Source organism: Lactuca virosa, chromosome 3 (assembly GCF_052849685.1).
Source record: "Lactuca virosa cultivar CGN04683 chromosome 3, Lactuca_virosa_CGN04683_v6, whole genome shotgun sequence".
Lineage (NCBI taxonomy): Eukaryota > Viridiplantae > Streptophyta > Magnoliopsida > Asterales > Asteraceae > Lactuca > Lactuca virosa.
In genome coordinates this window covers 11,115,245-11,129,903 of record NC_136428.1, presented here as the reverse complement: position 1 = coordinate 11,129,903, position 14,659 = coordinate 11,115,245, and the positions used below count along the sequence as shown (strand labels likewise).

At 33.0% G+C, this 14,659-nt stretch overlaps 1 protein-coding gene and 1 pseudogene across 4 annotated transcripts; both read left to right on the top strand.

The window, feature by feature from the left end:
* Positions 1-1,429: 1,429 nt before the first annotated feature.
* LOC145163302 (uncharacterized) lies at positions 1,430-1,794 on the top strand (annotated as a pseudogene).
* A 3,360-nt stretch (positions 1,795-5,154) lies between these two features.
* Positions 5,155-12,596, top strand: NRPD1A (nuclear RNA polymerase D1A). Of its 4 annotated transcripts, XM_079083901.1 has the most exons (20): positions 5,155-5,349; positions 5,923-6,044; positions 6,140-6,260; positions 6,344-6,465; positions 6,607-6,660; positions 6,750-6,956; positions 7,037-7,174; positions 7,264-7,359; positions 7,460-9,352; positions 9,433-9,602; positions 9,678-9,744; positions 9,838-9,962; positions 10,046-10,185; positions 10,419-10,678; positions 10,814-10,987; positions 11,074-11,211; positions 11,307-11,569; positions 11,702-11,813; positions 11,895-12,073; positions 12,439-12,596. In XM_079083901.1, the coding sequence occupies exons 2-19, from the start codon at positions 5,958-5,960 to the stop codon at positions 12,063-12,065; spliced, it is 4,338 nt and encodes a 1,445-aa protein (XP_078940027.1). In that variant the 5' UTR covers positions 5,155-5,349; positions 5,923-5,957; the 3' UTR covers positions 12,066-12,073; positions 12,439-12,596. The 4 variants fall into 4 exon arrangements, with proteins under 4 accessions (XP_078940027.1, XP_078940028.1, XP_078940026.1 ...); XM_079083902.1 differs by lacking the exon at positions 12,439-12,596 and having other exon boundaries at positions 5,926-6,044; positions 11,895-12,357; XM_079083900.1 differs by lacking the exon at positions 12,439-12,596 and having other exon boundaries at positions 5,156-5,349; positions 11,895-12,357.
* Positions 12,597-14,659: the final 2,063 nt, after the last annotated feature.

Sequence of the window (14,659 nt, the reverse complement as noted above, 5' to 3'; positions counted from 1 at the left end):
TTAGATTTTTGCAGTGAAGTATTTAATTAATACCAATTAAAAGTATAAATAACCATTACAAGTCAATGACCTTTAAATATCCCTAATTTAGAAGGTTATATGTGTTCGTGCATAGATGTTTCCTAAACATTCGACATGTCTTCTCATTAGCGAATCTCTAGGTTACTCCTTTAAGCATTTTGTTAGGAGTAGGGTGTATTTTATCAATCCCAACTTACAAACAAGCTCTTATGTCCATCAATTACTTGTCTAAAATGGAACATATCAAAAGTATGTTACAATTTCAATCTAAGAAAAGGTAAATTGTCCAAAACAAAACTCAAAGAAAGCATTTTGCTATTTTATATACTACAATCTTTAAATCCTACAAATCGCTAAAACAAACGAAATTTGTATAAAAAATTAAAATAAATAAGAAAACATATCTTTTAAAATACTATTACACATATCAAAGCAAAACCGAACCCAAAAACTGAAATTGAAGCATAAATCGATAGTTTAGGTTTTAGCTATTCAAAAATCGGAAGTTTTGGTGTGGATTCAGTTTCGATAAATATAAGAAACCGAGAAAAACGAACCGAACAGAAGTTTATAGAAACATAAAAAATTATACATATTAATATATTATATATAAATCAGCATAAATAAATCACATGTATTAGTTTTGTTGGGTCGGTAAAGTGTTGTTCATTGCTACTAGTGGTCTTGTGTTTGAATCTTATTTTGCTCTTTCTTTCCATCTTCATATATCTTATATGACAACCACTAAAGTCGTCCCACATCACCCATTACACACAACTTCTACAATCTACATCGCCCATTAAACACAACTTCTACCCTCCACAACTCTTATATGATGAACCATTGCATACAACATCAACCCATCTCAGCCTCTATATAATGACTTGCAAAACTTATAACTTAGGTTGCGATTTGGTTTGGGTTTAAACCTGAAACCGTACCAGGAAAACCGAGAAACTGAACCCATAAATTTGGGTGTTGAAATGGGCTTTAAACATATGGAAACTGATATTATAGGTTTGTGTTCGGTTGTAGGTCGAAACCAACCCAAACTGTCCCATATTCATATCTGATCCCATCAAACTAAATATAAAATATAAATGTAAAAAAATAGGGAAAATGGCACATTAGTTATACAGTGTATTGCACATTTTCCCATTCAATCCCTAAACCTATTTTTGTGCTTTATGACGAAATAAAGTGGGTTATGAAATGCTCTTTTAGTATTTTAACCTCTAATAGCAGGTACACAATGCCACATGTATTCTGAAAGTATGAAACGATGCTCGGCTGTGAATCTCACAATTATACTAATGCCACATGTTTTAACTTTATATCAATTGACCTCTAATGTAGCTACTCCTTCACCCCCTAATTCCTCTTATTTCTTCAATAATCAATCAAAACAACGTTGGAATGGGTGGTTCTAAGCTACGTCGCCGCAGCCGAAGCCGTCGTGATCATCCTCCTAACCCTCCTGGACCTTGATGTACTCAGGAAATATCTTATCATCGTTACAACTAGCCTCCTCAAACCCTTCCTTCCCGTTGTACCCGTTTGTCTCTTTTTGCTAGCAAACATCTATTGGAAGTACAAATTGATGCCCAACTGTGAATCTCAGAACTGCTCACCATCGGAGCACCTCCGCCACCGGAAATCGATCATGAAGAGTCATCGCTCGTCTTATACTGGATCTTGTACTCTATTATGAAGCTTGTTGTTCGTGTTGACCACCTCCATCAACGAAATGAGAAGTTGAAGAACAAGGAGTAAGTTGTCGATCTGTAATCCTTTTATTGGGGGATTTCGATAAGTTCTCTATTGATTTGGTTAGCTTTTGTTATTGAAGTTCTATGAGTATGTATCTTTGTTGGATATCATTCGAATTTGAGGCTTGATGAATTCTGTTACTATTGTTTTAGTGCAATTGGTATCGATTTGAGTTGTCACGGAGACATAAGTTAAGTTATCATTCGTTATATGCAAATATGTTATCAATTTGGACCAAGATTCAACGATTTTCTTTTCCAGATAAAAATGCTTGTTTATAATACAATTGTTGAATGTTAATATGTAGAGGTTGGAGGTCGTAGAGTGACGGGATCGTTGCTGTTGTGGTAGCTACGACAACCCGCCACCGTCCAACTCATCAGAAACAACCCTTATTGGGATTGTCTTTCTCACTAGCTGTCATTGATTACTATTATAACGGTTATTTTAGACTTTTCAAAGTCAACAAGTGTCTATGTGGCAAAAGGGTAACCGAGTTAGAGTTACCATTTCATTTTGTCCAAAGTGACCAATTAAACCCAGGGGCGGAATTAGGGGGGGTCACCGGTGGCACCGGCAACCCCTAACTTTTCCGGACGCAGTGAAAAATTTTTCGAAAATTTTTATTTTTTCTACTATTGTGTAACCCTAACTTTTCCGTGCACCCCTTACTGTGAAATTCTGCATCCGCCCCTGATTAAACCCGACAAGAAACAACTTTATTCCCTTATAAAACACGAAAATAAGTTTAAACACTAAATATACAAATATACAATACAGGCTAATATGTCATTTTCTAAAAAAAAAAAAATCAAACTAAATATAAAAAATAAAACTGTTGTCCACCCAAAAGAATTATTCAATGTTGTACGGGGAAAAAGCATGTGAATAGTAGTAGGTCTATCAAATGAGGTTTGTACAACTTCCAATGGATATTGTAGAGCCAACTAAACCATCGGTATAACACCCAATTCAACAAGTACATATAAACGGAAACGTGCACCCAACAAATACTGTATTGCACACCCAAAGGGCAATAATGTAGTTAGCAGCACATTTTTTTTCTCCAATCAATTAGATAATTTAATTTAATGTTTATTTTTCCAAAAAAGAATCTAATATTTTTTGTCATAATCGCGACGCCTCTTTGGGTTTTGGTTCGAAAAGAACTCGACGACGGTTAGCGTCTTTCGATATTTGAGCATTCTTCACCCTTTGCCACTTGGTCTTTTCAATATTTACAACTTAGCCCCGTGATATATGTGTTGTTTCAACACATAAAATAGTTAAATTAATGATCATTTTTTTTTAATATTTATGACAAAATAATCACACATTTACAAAAATGGATTTCCATAAATATTTTCCAAAACGTTTTTTTAATTAATGTCTAAACTCCAAACTTCATAAATAAATAAAATTCTTAATTTTCTAGGCATTGATGGTGACATTTTTTTTAAAACAATCTTTACAGATGAATGAATCATTAAAATAATATTTATTTATAACATTTATATAAAATATATTATTTTATTATAAAACTTCATAAAATTTGATCATTTTAATGATTGATAAACACAAACAAAATTTTGTAAAAGTTCAAACACATGTTACACATTCATTCAACAAAAAAACACATAATTACCAACAAAAACTTTTGACATCCTTTATACCTAACCATGAACAACTTTTGACAAATGTAAAATTGCCACAAGAACAAATAAACAACTTTTGACAAATGTAAAATTGCCAACAAGAACAAATAAATCATCGACAACGAACATATAATTAACACATAACAAAAATTAATTTATGACATATGTATTACGACAAGCCAACAATAACAAAAAGTTGAGAAATATTGACGGTGATAGATGCTTTGATATCAATTAAGATAGAATTTCTAAATTTGGAATATCTACTTTATACTTATATTCCCACAAATCCTACCTCAACCATCTTAATATAAGATCTTGCCAAATCTCCATTCTAACATCTTATTCTCCTTATGGATAGTCTCTTATACAAAGTTTTATCATTGACATAATTAGTCTATTATATGTTATGATGACCAAGATAAAATGTTTATACTTTCTCCCAATAATAGGAATTTGACATAGAAAGATGGAAATTCTAAGAGCTATTTATCGACAATATATTAAATAAAGAATAAAGCTTTACATAGACATAACGGGTAATGAGCAACAAACTGTGCCGCAATCCCCTTTTTTGATGGCAAAACTCATTATTTTAAAAACAACATCTATAGATCTTGGAGTCATAACATTACTATGCATGACCCGTTGGACTCTATTTAGTAGCTCCACAGCTTCTGACGCAAGGAAACCGAAATTATAAAATGCAAAGAGTATAAACGTGTGTTGATTTTTCATGCACACTTTCTCATGTTTTGCTACTTTACTTGATACAACTTTTAAAACAGCTTGCCCCACAGTGAAAACCCCACTCCCCAAGCCCACAAGAGGGGAAACCCCTATTAGATCCACACATGCTTGTTTTTCTTCAGCCCATCCAAATACTAAAACATCAGCTGATGTAAGTGTTGATCTTCCTTTCAATGAGTCAGTCAGAAAATTCATAGGTGCCTCTTTCTTGGCAGAAACCCCAGCGCGCCTAAATATGTCGAAAAGAACATCCCTAATCAGATCGTGTCGGTACTTGAAACCCGAGAGCTCTTTATAATGAAATGCATGATCCTCAAAGGAGTCCAAGCATGCCTTGCGACAAACAGGGTAACTCTCGTCACCCGTAAATTACCGTTACTTATCTCTCTTTCTGACTGACTGATAGAACCGTCGAGCTGCTGATGAGCGCTAAAATGATCATAAGACGATACTTAAAGATGACACGATACTCCACTGGCGACATATGTTGGCCAAGACCGTCAATAGGAATAGTTATAAGAAAATCCTGACGACATAAGATGGAAATGTAAATTGTAGAAAGGTCATTTTAAATTCATCAAGATAACATCAACAAGGAATGACTTTGTTCTCATGAAACCTGTCCGTAAATAAAAGCTTAATGTTCAAGTAAACAAAATAATTGTCAATGACAAAACTATGCAATTCGATGAAGATAATGCTAAAATATAAAGGGCTATAGTTGTTCAAAAGGAAAACCAAGAGGTGAAATCTGTATACTGAACAATAGTTGAAGGCATGATTTTGTGATTCTTGTTTAGTTGCAATATATAGTTGAGAAAAAAAAAATACTAAAATAGTCCGTTCCCAGTAATCGATAGTACTTGTTTTCTACCCTTGACTTTTCCCATTATTTACAACCCTGAACCTCAATATTTATAGTTTTTTACTTTCTTAAATCTTCAATTACGCCTCTATATTTTAGGGGAATATTGAGGTGATAGGCGTTAAGTATTAACGAGGGAGGCTGCTCGTGTTGTTGCAATAATAAGCAATAAGCACTCCCAATACAAAACCCTTTTGCTTCTTGGGAGTACCTCTCCTGCTCTCTGCTCAAAAACCAATAAAAAGATATCTTTTCTCGTTCAAGGGTTCTCCAAGATTCGATAAAAAGGTGACCCTTTTTCGTGATTCGATTATGTTTGTGTATCTAGAACACGTTCTCAATCTTGGGTTTGTTTCTATTTTTGTTCTTGTTCCTGTTCTTGATGATGTTGATCAATGTCGAGGTTCTGAAGACATGTTTCTGTAACGTTTAGGTTGTTCTTACTTTTTCTTACGATTCTTCATCTGGGGTTTACGAAAATTTTCTTGATCATCTTCCTATTTGTGTTCTTGTCGAGTGTTTTTGCATGTTGAAATCATAATAAGGGGTTTCGGCAATGCGGGTAAGACTTTTATAGGATTTTTTAGTTTTTTTATGGCGATTGATGCATGAACATTGTAATAGCAAGTTGGGAATTTTACTTCTGTTATTCAACGAGCAATACATCCTTCAAGAGTTCAATCAAACTGGGTTTTGTTTCTATTTTTCTTCTTGTCCCTGTTCTTGATGATGACGATCAATGTCGTCGTGCTCTACGTGTAGATTGATTTTGTGTTCGGGGTTTCAATTTCTTTTTCTTGATCGTAACATCTCTCGCTTTACATGATTTAAGAGCCCTAATTTTGACTTTATCTATTTCAGTAGGGAGTTCAATAAGCAAAAAGAAATCAAGTTTGATGGACAATGAAGTGTATGTAGAACAACAAGTGCCATATGGTGTTCTTACAGGCATTCGATTTAAAGTTCTATCTGAAGAAGATGCCGTAAGCAGATCATATCTTTTTTCTTTATTTTTTCAACACCGTTTTGTACAAATAGTCAAATCTAATTAAATAATTTATAATCATGTATGTAACAGGAGAAAGCATCTGTGAAGGAAATCTCTGTACCAAATGAAGTAACAGACCCTGCATTGGGGTTCCCAAATCCCGCATCACAGTGTCATACATGTGGAGCCAAAGATTATAGAACATGTGAAGGTATGAAAAGAGTTATGGTGTTTTTTCTCATGCTTTTTTGTATTTTATAAAAAAAATTAATTCAGTCATTGATTATTTTACAGGTCACATAGGCTTAATAAAATTTCCGTTCACAATACTTCATCCATACTTCTTACCTGAAGTGGCACAAATTCTGAATAAAATCTGTCCAGGATGTAAAAACCTTAAAAAAGATAAGGCCAAGGTCAGGTATTATGCTGCATGTTTTTTTGTTAGTACTTAGTACAAGAGTAAAATACAAACAAAATCAACATTTTATAATGAGTTGTATGAAATTAAATCCTAGCATTAAATTATTTTTGAATTTTGTTTTTTGAAAATACAGAAAACTGACATGGAATCCATCGTTCAAATGCCGAAAATTTGCAAATATTGTGATGTAAGTATCTTCTGAATTGTTATGTCTTCTCTTTTTAAGTTACAAATTTGGTGAAAAGGTGTTTTCCTTTTTTATTTCTCTTTTAACAGAGAGGCTTTAGAGATGTTTATCCACCTATGAAGTTTAAAGTTTCCATGAAAGATGTATTTGGAAAGACTGCAATTGTTGTAGAAAGTTCTAGAAAGCTCATATCGGGTAAAAGCTTACCTCCTGACTATTGGGATTTTGTTCCTAATGACCCTCAACAAGAAGATTCATTTTCAGCTTTTAACCGAAGAGTTCTTACACATGCACAGGTACCCTTTTGATGACATTTGCTATTTTTCACATTATTGATGTGCTAATTGCTCATATATTGATTTCCAACAATCTTTAGGTGTATCAAATACTCAAAGATGTTAATCCAAGCTTTCTCAAAGGATCTTTAGGGAAAAAAAACAAGATTTTTCTCCAAAGCTTCCCTTTAACTCCCAACTGTCATCGCGTAGCAGAGTTTGGACAAAATTTGACATTTGTAAGTTTCTTTTTATCCCCATCATACATTTTTAATTCCAGAAATACCCTCCTGTATAATCAAGTAACATAATTTTTTTTTGATTTCAGGATGAACGCACAAGAGCCTATAGAAAAATGATAGGTTTTCGAGGCACTGCAAACGAACTTAGTGCATGTGTAATCGAGTGCATTAAACTTTCAAAGGTTAGCAAACATCATAATCTTTTAGTTTAAACCCAAAAAGATGGAACAAAAAGACGTAAATGCCCTTGTCCTCAATTTTGAACTTTTGATAACACTGCAGATTCGGGCAGAGAAGCCTTCATTTCGAATGAATACAAATGGAAACAATGATGATAATCCTTCCAAAATGCACGGGTTAAAATACATAAAAGAAGTAAGTCTTGGAAAAAGAACCGATTTTTGTTTCAGAATGGTGTGTGTAGGTGACCCTTACATAAAACTAAACGAAATAGGCGTCCCTCATCATATAGCAGAAACAATGCTTGTTTCAGAGCAACTGAATTCATTAAATTGGGAAAAAATAAACGCATCATGTGGTTTAAGAATCCTTCAAAGGGGTGAAACTTTTATCAGAAGAAGAGGAGGTTTAGTTCCAGTTAGATATGGAGATCAGTTAAGAATTGGTGACACGGTTTATCGACCTCTTCATGATGGAGACATTGTTTTGATTAATCGCCCTCCATCTATTCATTCACATTCCCTAATTGCCCTTCGGGTCAAAGTTCTTCCTATTGACTGTGTTCTTTCAATCAACCCTCTTATTTGTTCCCCTTTGAGGGGCGATTTTGATGGAGACAGTCTTCATGGCTACATTCCTCAATCTTTGGAATCTCGGGTTGAACTTGCTGAACTTGTTTCATTGGAAAAACAAATGGTTGATAAACAGAGTGGTAAAAATTTATTATCTTTAAGTCATGATAGTTTGACTGCTGCCCATTTGATGTTGGAAGATGGGGTTTTTTTCAATCGACCACAGTTGCAACAGCTTCAAATGTTTTGTGCAAATCAGAAAATAAAACTTCCAGCTATCATGAAAAAGTTGAAGAATTCACAGTTTAATGATATGTCTAAATCTTGTTTATGGACTGGTAGGCAGTTGTTTAGTCTTGTTTTGGATAAAGATTTTGATGTCAGTGTAAATGGGACTGAAATTAAAAAAGGGGAATTTGTAAGTGTGTTGTATCCTTCTTCTTGTTTACAAGAAGGTGATGAGAATCTATACAGTTACTTGATCAAGAACTATGAAGGGAAAGAGGTTCTTGAATTTCTTCATTCTTTTCAAGAATTGCTTATCGAATGGCTGTCAATGAGGGGATTCAGTGTTTCTTTGTTGGATCTCTACCTTTCTTCTGATTCACAAACGAATATGAATGATGAAGTTCTTTATGGGTTGCTTGAAGCAGAGAGACAAGCTCACGGGCAGCTGTTAATGGTGGATGCCCATCAAGATTTTCTGACCGGAAACCTGCCCAAAAATGAAGCATACAATGAATTGGATTCCAATAAACTGTGTCATGATCAGCAAACTTCAGCTGCATTAAGTCGAGCATCGGGTTCTGCTTTCAAGGAAGTGTTTCGTGACATTCAAAATCTTATTTACAATTATGCCACTAAAGAGAACTCCTTTCTTTCAATGTTGAAGGCAGGGAGTAAAGGAAACATGTTAAAGTTTGTGCAGCATAGTATGTGTGTGGGGTATCAACATTCTTTGGTTCCACTTTCCTTCCACTTTCCTAGAGAATTCTCTTGCATTTCATGGAATGATCACAAAAGGGCAGTTTCGTCTTTTCCTTTGGGGATAGACCGATATGTTCCTTATGGTGTGATAAAGAGTTCGTTTTTATCGGGTCTTAACCCGTTGGAGCTTTTTGTTCATTCGGTGACAAATCGGGATGCTTCGTTTGGTGGACATGCGGATATTTCCGGAACTTTATTTCGAAAATTAATGTTTTTCATGCGAGATATTTACATTGGATATGATGGAACAGTTAGAAGTTGTTATGGGAATCAACTTGTCCAGTTTTCTTATGGTCAAAGTGAGTCACTTTTAGAGGAGGCTGAATGTGGTGCTCCGGTGGGTTCATTGGCGGCATGTGCCATCTCAGAGGCGGCTTATGGTGCTTTGGATCAACCAATCAGTGCACTCGAGAATTCGCCTCTGTTAAACTTGAAGGTAAAAAAAGGGGAAAGTTTGTAAAATTTATACATTTTTTGTTCGATAGAATCTAATGGAATTTCTGTTTAATTGTACAGAAAGTGCTTGAATGTGGTGTTAGAAAGCTTAGTGGTAACAAAACTGCATCACTTTTTTTGTCTCAAAAACTTAAAAGATGGACGAATGGATTCGAATATGGGGCTATAGATGTTAAAAACCATTTGGAGAAGTTATTGTTTCAAGATGTTGTTTCGCTTGTCACCATATTGTAAGATCTTTTTCCCTTTATTTTTGTTTTGAGTTTCTTTTTTTGGAAAGTTTGTTGACTATTCTTGTTGACTAGCTATTCCCCACAAACCGGAAAGCGTGCTCATGTTAGCCCTTGGATTTGCTATTTTCGTATAAGCAAGGTAATGCAACAAATCTTACATTTTTATCCCTCTATCTATACATACCCAAAGGGTGTTTTAGTCATTTTGGTCTTGTTTTTTTAATTCTTGCAGGAAGCTGCTTGTAGAAAGCAATTAAAAGTGCAGTCAATTATCAATGCTTTGAAGTTAAAGTGCACTGACTCTATCAAATTGAAGAAATTAAAACTCACTCTACCCAAATTACAGATAGCATCCAAGTATGATATCTGAAAATGTTTGTTTTATCTGATGATGTGTTCAAATATCCTCTTAGTTACAAGATTTCTTGATTAATTTTCAGAAATTATCCTGAAGATGATGCAATGAGTGAGAATGATGAAAACATTTTTATTACTGCTCAAATAATTGAAGACTCGAGCAATTCATTGGATCTCCTTCAAGATGTAGTCGTGCCATTTCTTCTTAAAACTGTTATAAAAGGTCACTATAAACTTCCTGCATCAATTAATCTCCTCAAGATGTGATCTTTACAAATGAGAAAAAGCTTCAAAATGTAGTTGTGCCTAGAAGGGTAGTATTGCCATCTTTGCTTCTTAGATCAGACTTTTAAGAATCAAAGATTTACAATGCTACTACCCTTCCGAAAGAACGTTATCTTTTCTTAATCATTATCTTACAGTTGTTTCTCATTTGTCATATCACATGCTATTTAGGATCTTCAAACGTGAAGAAAGTGGACATCTTGTGGCAAGATTATCCAAAAACATCAAAATCTTGTAGAGATTCTTCAGGTGAACTTTATTTGCGTGTTTTCATGTCTGAAAATTGCGAAAGAAGGAATTTCTGGAGGTTTTTAGTGGACGATTGCATCCAAATCATGGATATGATTGATTGGGAAAGAAGCCATCCAGATAGCATTGAGGATGTGATTTTGGCTCAAGGAATCGATGCAGCAAGAAACCATTTTCTCTCTGTATGTTTTACCAAATTCTTTTCAATTTCACATTACATCATATTCCTTTATGATGCCCATGACATGACAAATTGTACTATGTTATACATACATTGGACAGTGTAACAAAGTTGTAACTGGTTTCCTTAAATGCAGACACTAAAATCAGCCATAGCAGATACTGGAAAAAGCATACTTCCAGAACATTTGGCTCTAGCTGCTGACTGTTTATCAGCTACAGGAGAATTTGTTCCTATAAATGCTAAAGGCCTATCAATTCAGAGAAAACAAATGTCTGCTTCTTCACCTTTTACCCAAGCATGTTTTTCCGTGAGTATTTGGAGAAATTCTTTTAATGTTTTTCATAAACTTTTTAATTTTCTTGTATTCTAAAATTGGATTATGTTTCATTTCAGAATCCTTCCGATTGCTTTGTGAAAGCAGCAAAAAGCGGGGCATCAGACAAACTTGAGGGCACAATCGATGCTTTATCATGGGGAAAAGTTCCCGCCCTCGGGACTGGATCAAGATTTGATATTATATTTTCCGGAAAGGTATAATTTTTTATTTTATTTTATTTTTTTTACAAAGTTTATGTATTCGTTGTATTGATGATTATATGTATTTTATGGTTTGATAAATGACACAGGAACATGAAATTGATAAACCAGAAGATGTATATAGTCTGTTGAGCAAGAGTATAGAAATTGATGAAGAGAAGGGTGAGGTGGCGGTTGAGGTTAATGATGATAATAAGCAGCAAACTGGCAACAAAACTCCTGCCCCGTTGTTTCAATATCATAAATTTGCTGCAGAGGGTGGAACAGACATTATGAAAATGGTGTTGAGAAAACATATTTCGGCTGAAGATATTAAGCGATTGTCTAAAGATTTGAAGCATATACTTTACAAGTAAGTTTATGTTTTTTCTTGGGTATATAATCTTTCATTATTCTTGAATCATATTATAATACATATATATATATATATATATATATATATATATATATATATATATATATATATATATATATATATATATAGGTACGATGTTAATCGCAAGTTAAGTCAAGATGACAAGCTTGTTGCATGGAAAGCTTTGTTATTGCACCCTCGAAGTGATGAGAAGATTGGAGCCGGGCCCTACGAAATTAAGGTAGAGAACTGGTTGAATTCTCTTTTTTGTTTTTGTTTTTTTTTTTAAATGTTTTATTTTGTTACATATAAATGATATTAGGTGGGGAACCACTCGAAGCATGGAAATACACGATGTTTTATTCTGGAAAGAGTAGATGGAACAGCTGAAGATTTCTCGTATCACAAATGCATACATCATGCCTTGAAATTGATTGCTCCTGATGAAGCCAGATTATATGAATCAAGATGGTTGAATGGGAAGAAATATTAACAACAAGGGTTTGGGTTTTGTTTTAATAAAAATCTGTCATGTAATATGTGTTCTTTGTTTTTAAAAAATATATAATATAATTAGGGGAAGATGTTCTTCAGCTTCTTTTTGCTGCTTCCACTGAAATTTGTTTGCGGAGAGAACCTGGCGAGGAAGTCTTAGTGGAAGTAGCAACGAGAAGCTTGGAACAATCAAATAATCCCCCCCATTTTCCTCCTTCCTTTGTTTAATGTCTTGTATTTTGGTTTAACTTTGTTTTCCTAGTTGAAATATATGTCAACTTTAGTGGCTATGATTGTTGTTTTCAGTTCTCATGCTAAATTCCTTTCTCCGCTAAATACTGCCACTAAAATTTTTCACTCGGTTGTTGCAGGATAAAGTAGGGTTTAGAAACAGCATTTCACATCGTTGGTGTCTATAGTAATTCATATCAGTTCGTATGTGTATCAATAGGGGTAATCTATCATGAGCATAGTCTACTACATTAAAAGAACCCTACAAATCAATGTATAGATTGTAATATCCTACAAATTGTTTTTTTGCTGATCAAAGTTTATTCAATTAGGTTCACGTCTTGGAAATAAGAAAATTATAAACTATTAATTCTATTGTGTGTTATGTTCTTAAAATATTCTTGAATCATATTATACGTATAAGAACATATAAACAAAAAGACACAATTTCTGTTCTTGGTATTAATTTACTCAAGAAAATTAGTCCTAGACTAACAAAAATTTATGTAATTTAGAAGATAGTATCTAAATAAAGAATATCATTATTATTCTAAATAATTATCTAATTTTTGTAAATGACATTTCACTTTAAGGTCGAAGGTTATGAGAATTAAATTTTGGAATATTTTATTTAATGTCTAGCGATCATCGGTATGCCAGCTTGACGTGGTAAATAATATTCTAATTAACGTGTGCCTCCTAAAATAAAGAAACGAATTATTCATAAACAGAATGTCCGTTTATGAGATACACTTAACAATAATCAAAATAACTCAATCTAAATCTCGTAAAGAAAATAATAAAATCTTATTGAATTGGAATGGTTTGCGAATGAGTTTCAACAAAGTGGTCTATAAAAATTTGAAGTCCCAAAATTAAAACTTAATTGCTCGTTCGATGACTGAATCATGATATTTTATTTTTTTATGAGGATTTTTTTTTTACAATTGTCATTATTCCACGATTTCAACCTGAAGCAATTTGTACCCATGAGGCCATATAGACACATAAGTACGTTTGAAAAAAAACATTGAGGGAACGTGTGCGTATTATAATAATCCCATGGATCTAAATCTTGTAGGTGTATGATTGAGACTTTGAGACAACCACATCTTAGTTGATCATAAATAATTTAAACCAGTTTCTTTATTTTTATTTTATTTTACATGTCCTGCGCAAGTTTATTAAGGGACTAAATCACTACAATACTACATCTTATTGACTTATTATTATTTTTATTATTTGATCAATATTCAAATCTAAAAAGTTTTGTTTATAATGGGTAGATCTCAATTGTACAAATTAATTTAGGATATGAATAGAGTATCTCATAGTTGGGATGATCGATTAGTTCTACTTATCTAAAGTTTATCAATACTAATACTTTAATATTTTTTTAAGATATAAGGATTACTAATTGTTTCTACATAAGTTTAATTTAAGTGGTTTTGTTCTTTACATGCCTTGTATCTTTCTAGGTTTGATATTATCATATTTGTCATTATGTCCACATATTGGGTAGGGGAGCCCATTAAATGCCATTTCCATTTAACTGTGGTCGTACGTTACGGGTTTTTTTGTGTGGTCGATTTGTTGTTTTTGTTCCATACATTTGCAATAAATTTTGTGATTTCGAATCTTCTTTTACACACATCATCATTTTCTTAAATTATGTTGTAATAATGTACACATGATGTGTTCAATTTTTTTTGGTTGTCCGTTTATTAGATGTTTGTGATAACAATAACTTTGATTTTTTTTTTTTTTTTTTTTTTTTTTTGTAGAAAAATATTATAGTTTGATGTATATCCAAAAATATTATACTAGTTATGATAACATATTTATAAGATGGAGAATTTTGTATATGTACTTTTTAAAGATAAAATTATTATATTTGTCCAGCCCAATTTCAAAATAGTATATTACCTTCATAAAGTTTCAAAATATCAAAAAATCAAAATTCTTATTTGTAACATTTTAAAATATTTTTAAGTATTTTTCTTTTTTATATTTTAAGATCATTATAAAGAAAAAATAAAAAGGCGGTATTGCCCCCTTTTGGTTCAGCCCAAACCAATGTGCCAGATAGTCACCTGGAATCTGGATTACTTAATTGCTCTTCACATGAAAATTTCTATCAAACTACAAATAATAATACCAAATTTTCTCGTTAATCTTGTTTTCCTTTTATGGTATGGAATTGAAGTTATGGAACCCATCTAGATGCTTCCGATCTAAATGTGTTTAATTACAACGGATATAGTTTTAGATATTGGATTAATAAATGTTAGCAAGTGTTGTATCTTAAACTCCAATGTGGTCAGTTTGTTATTGATTTTTTTTCTCAGAAAGTAACTTTAG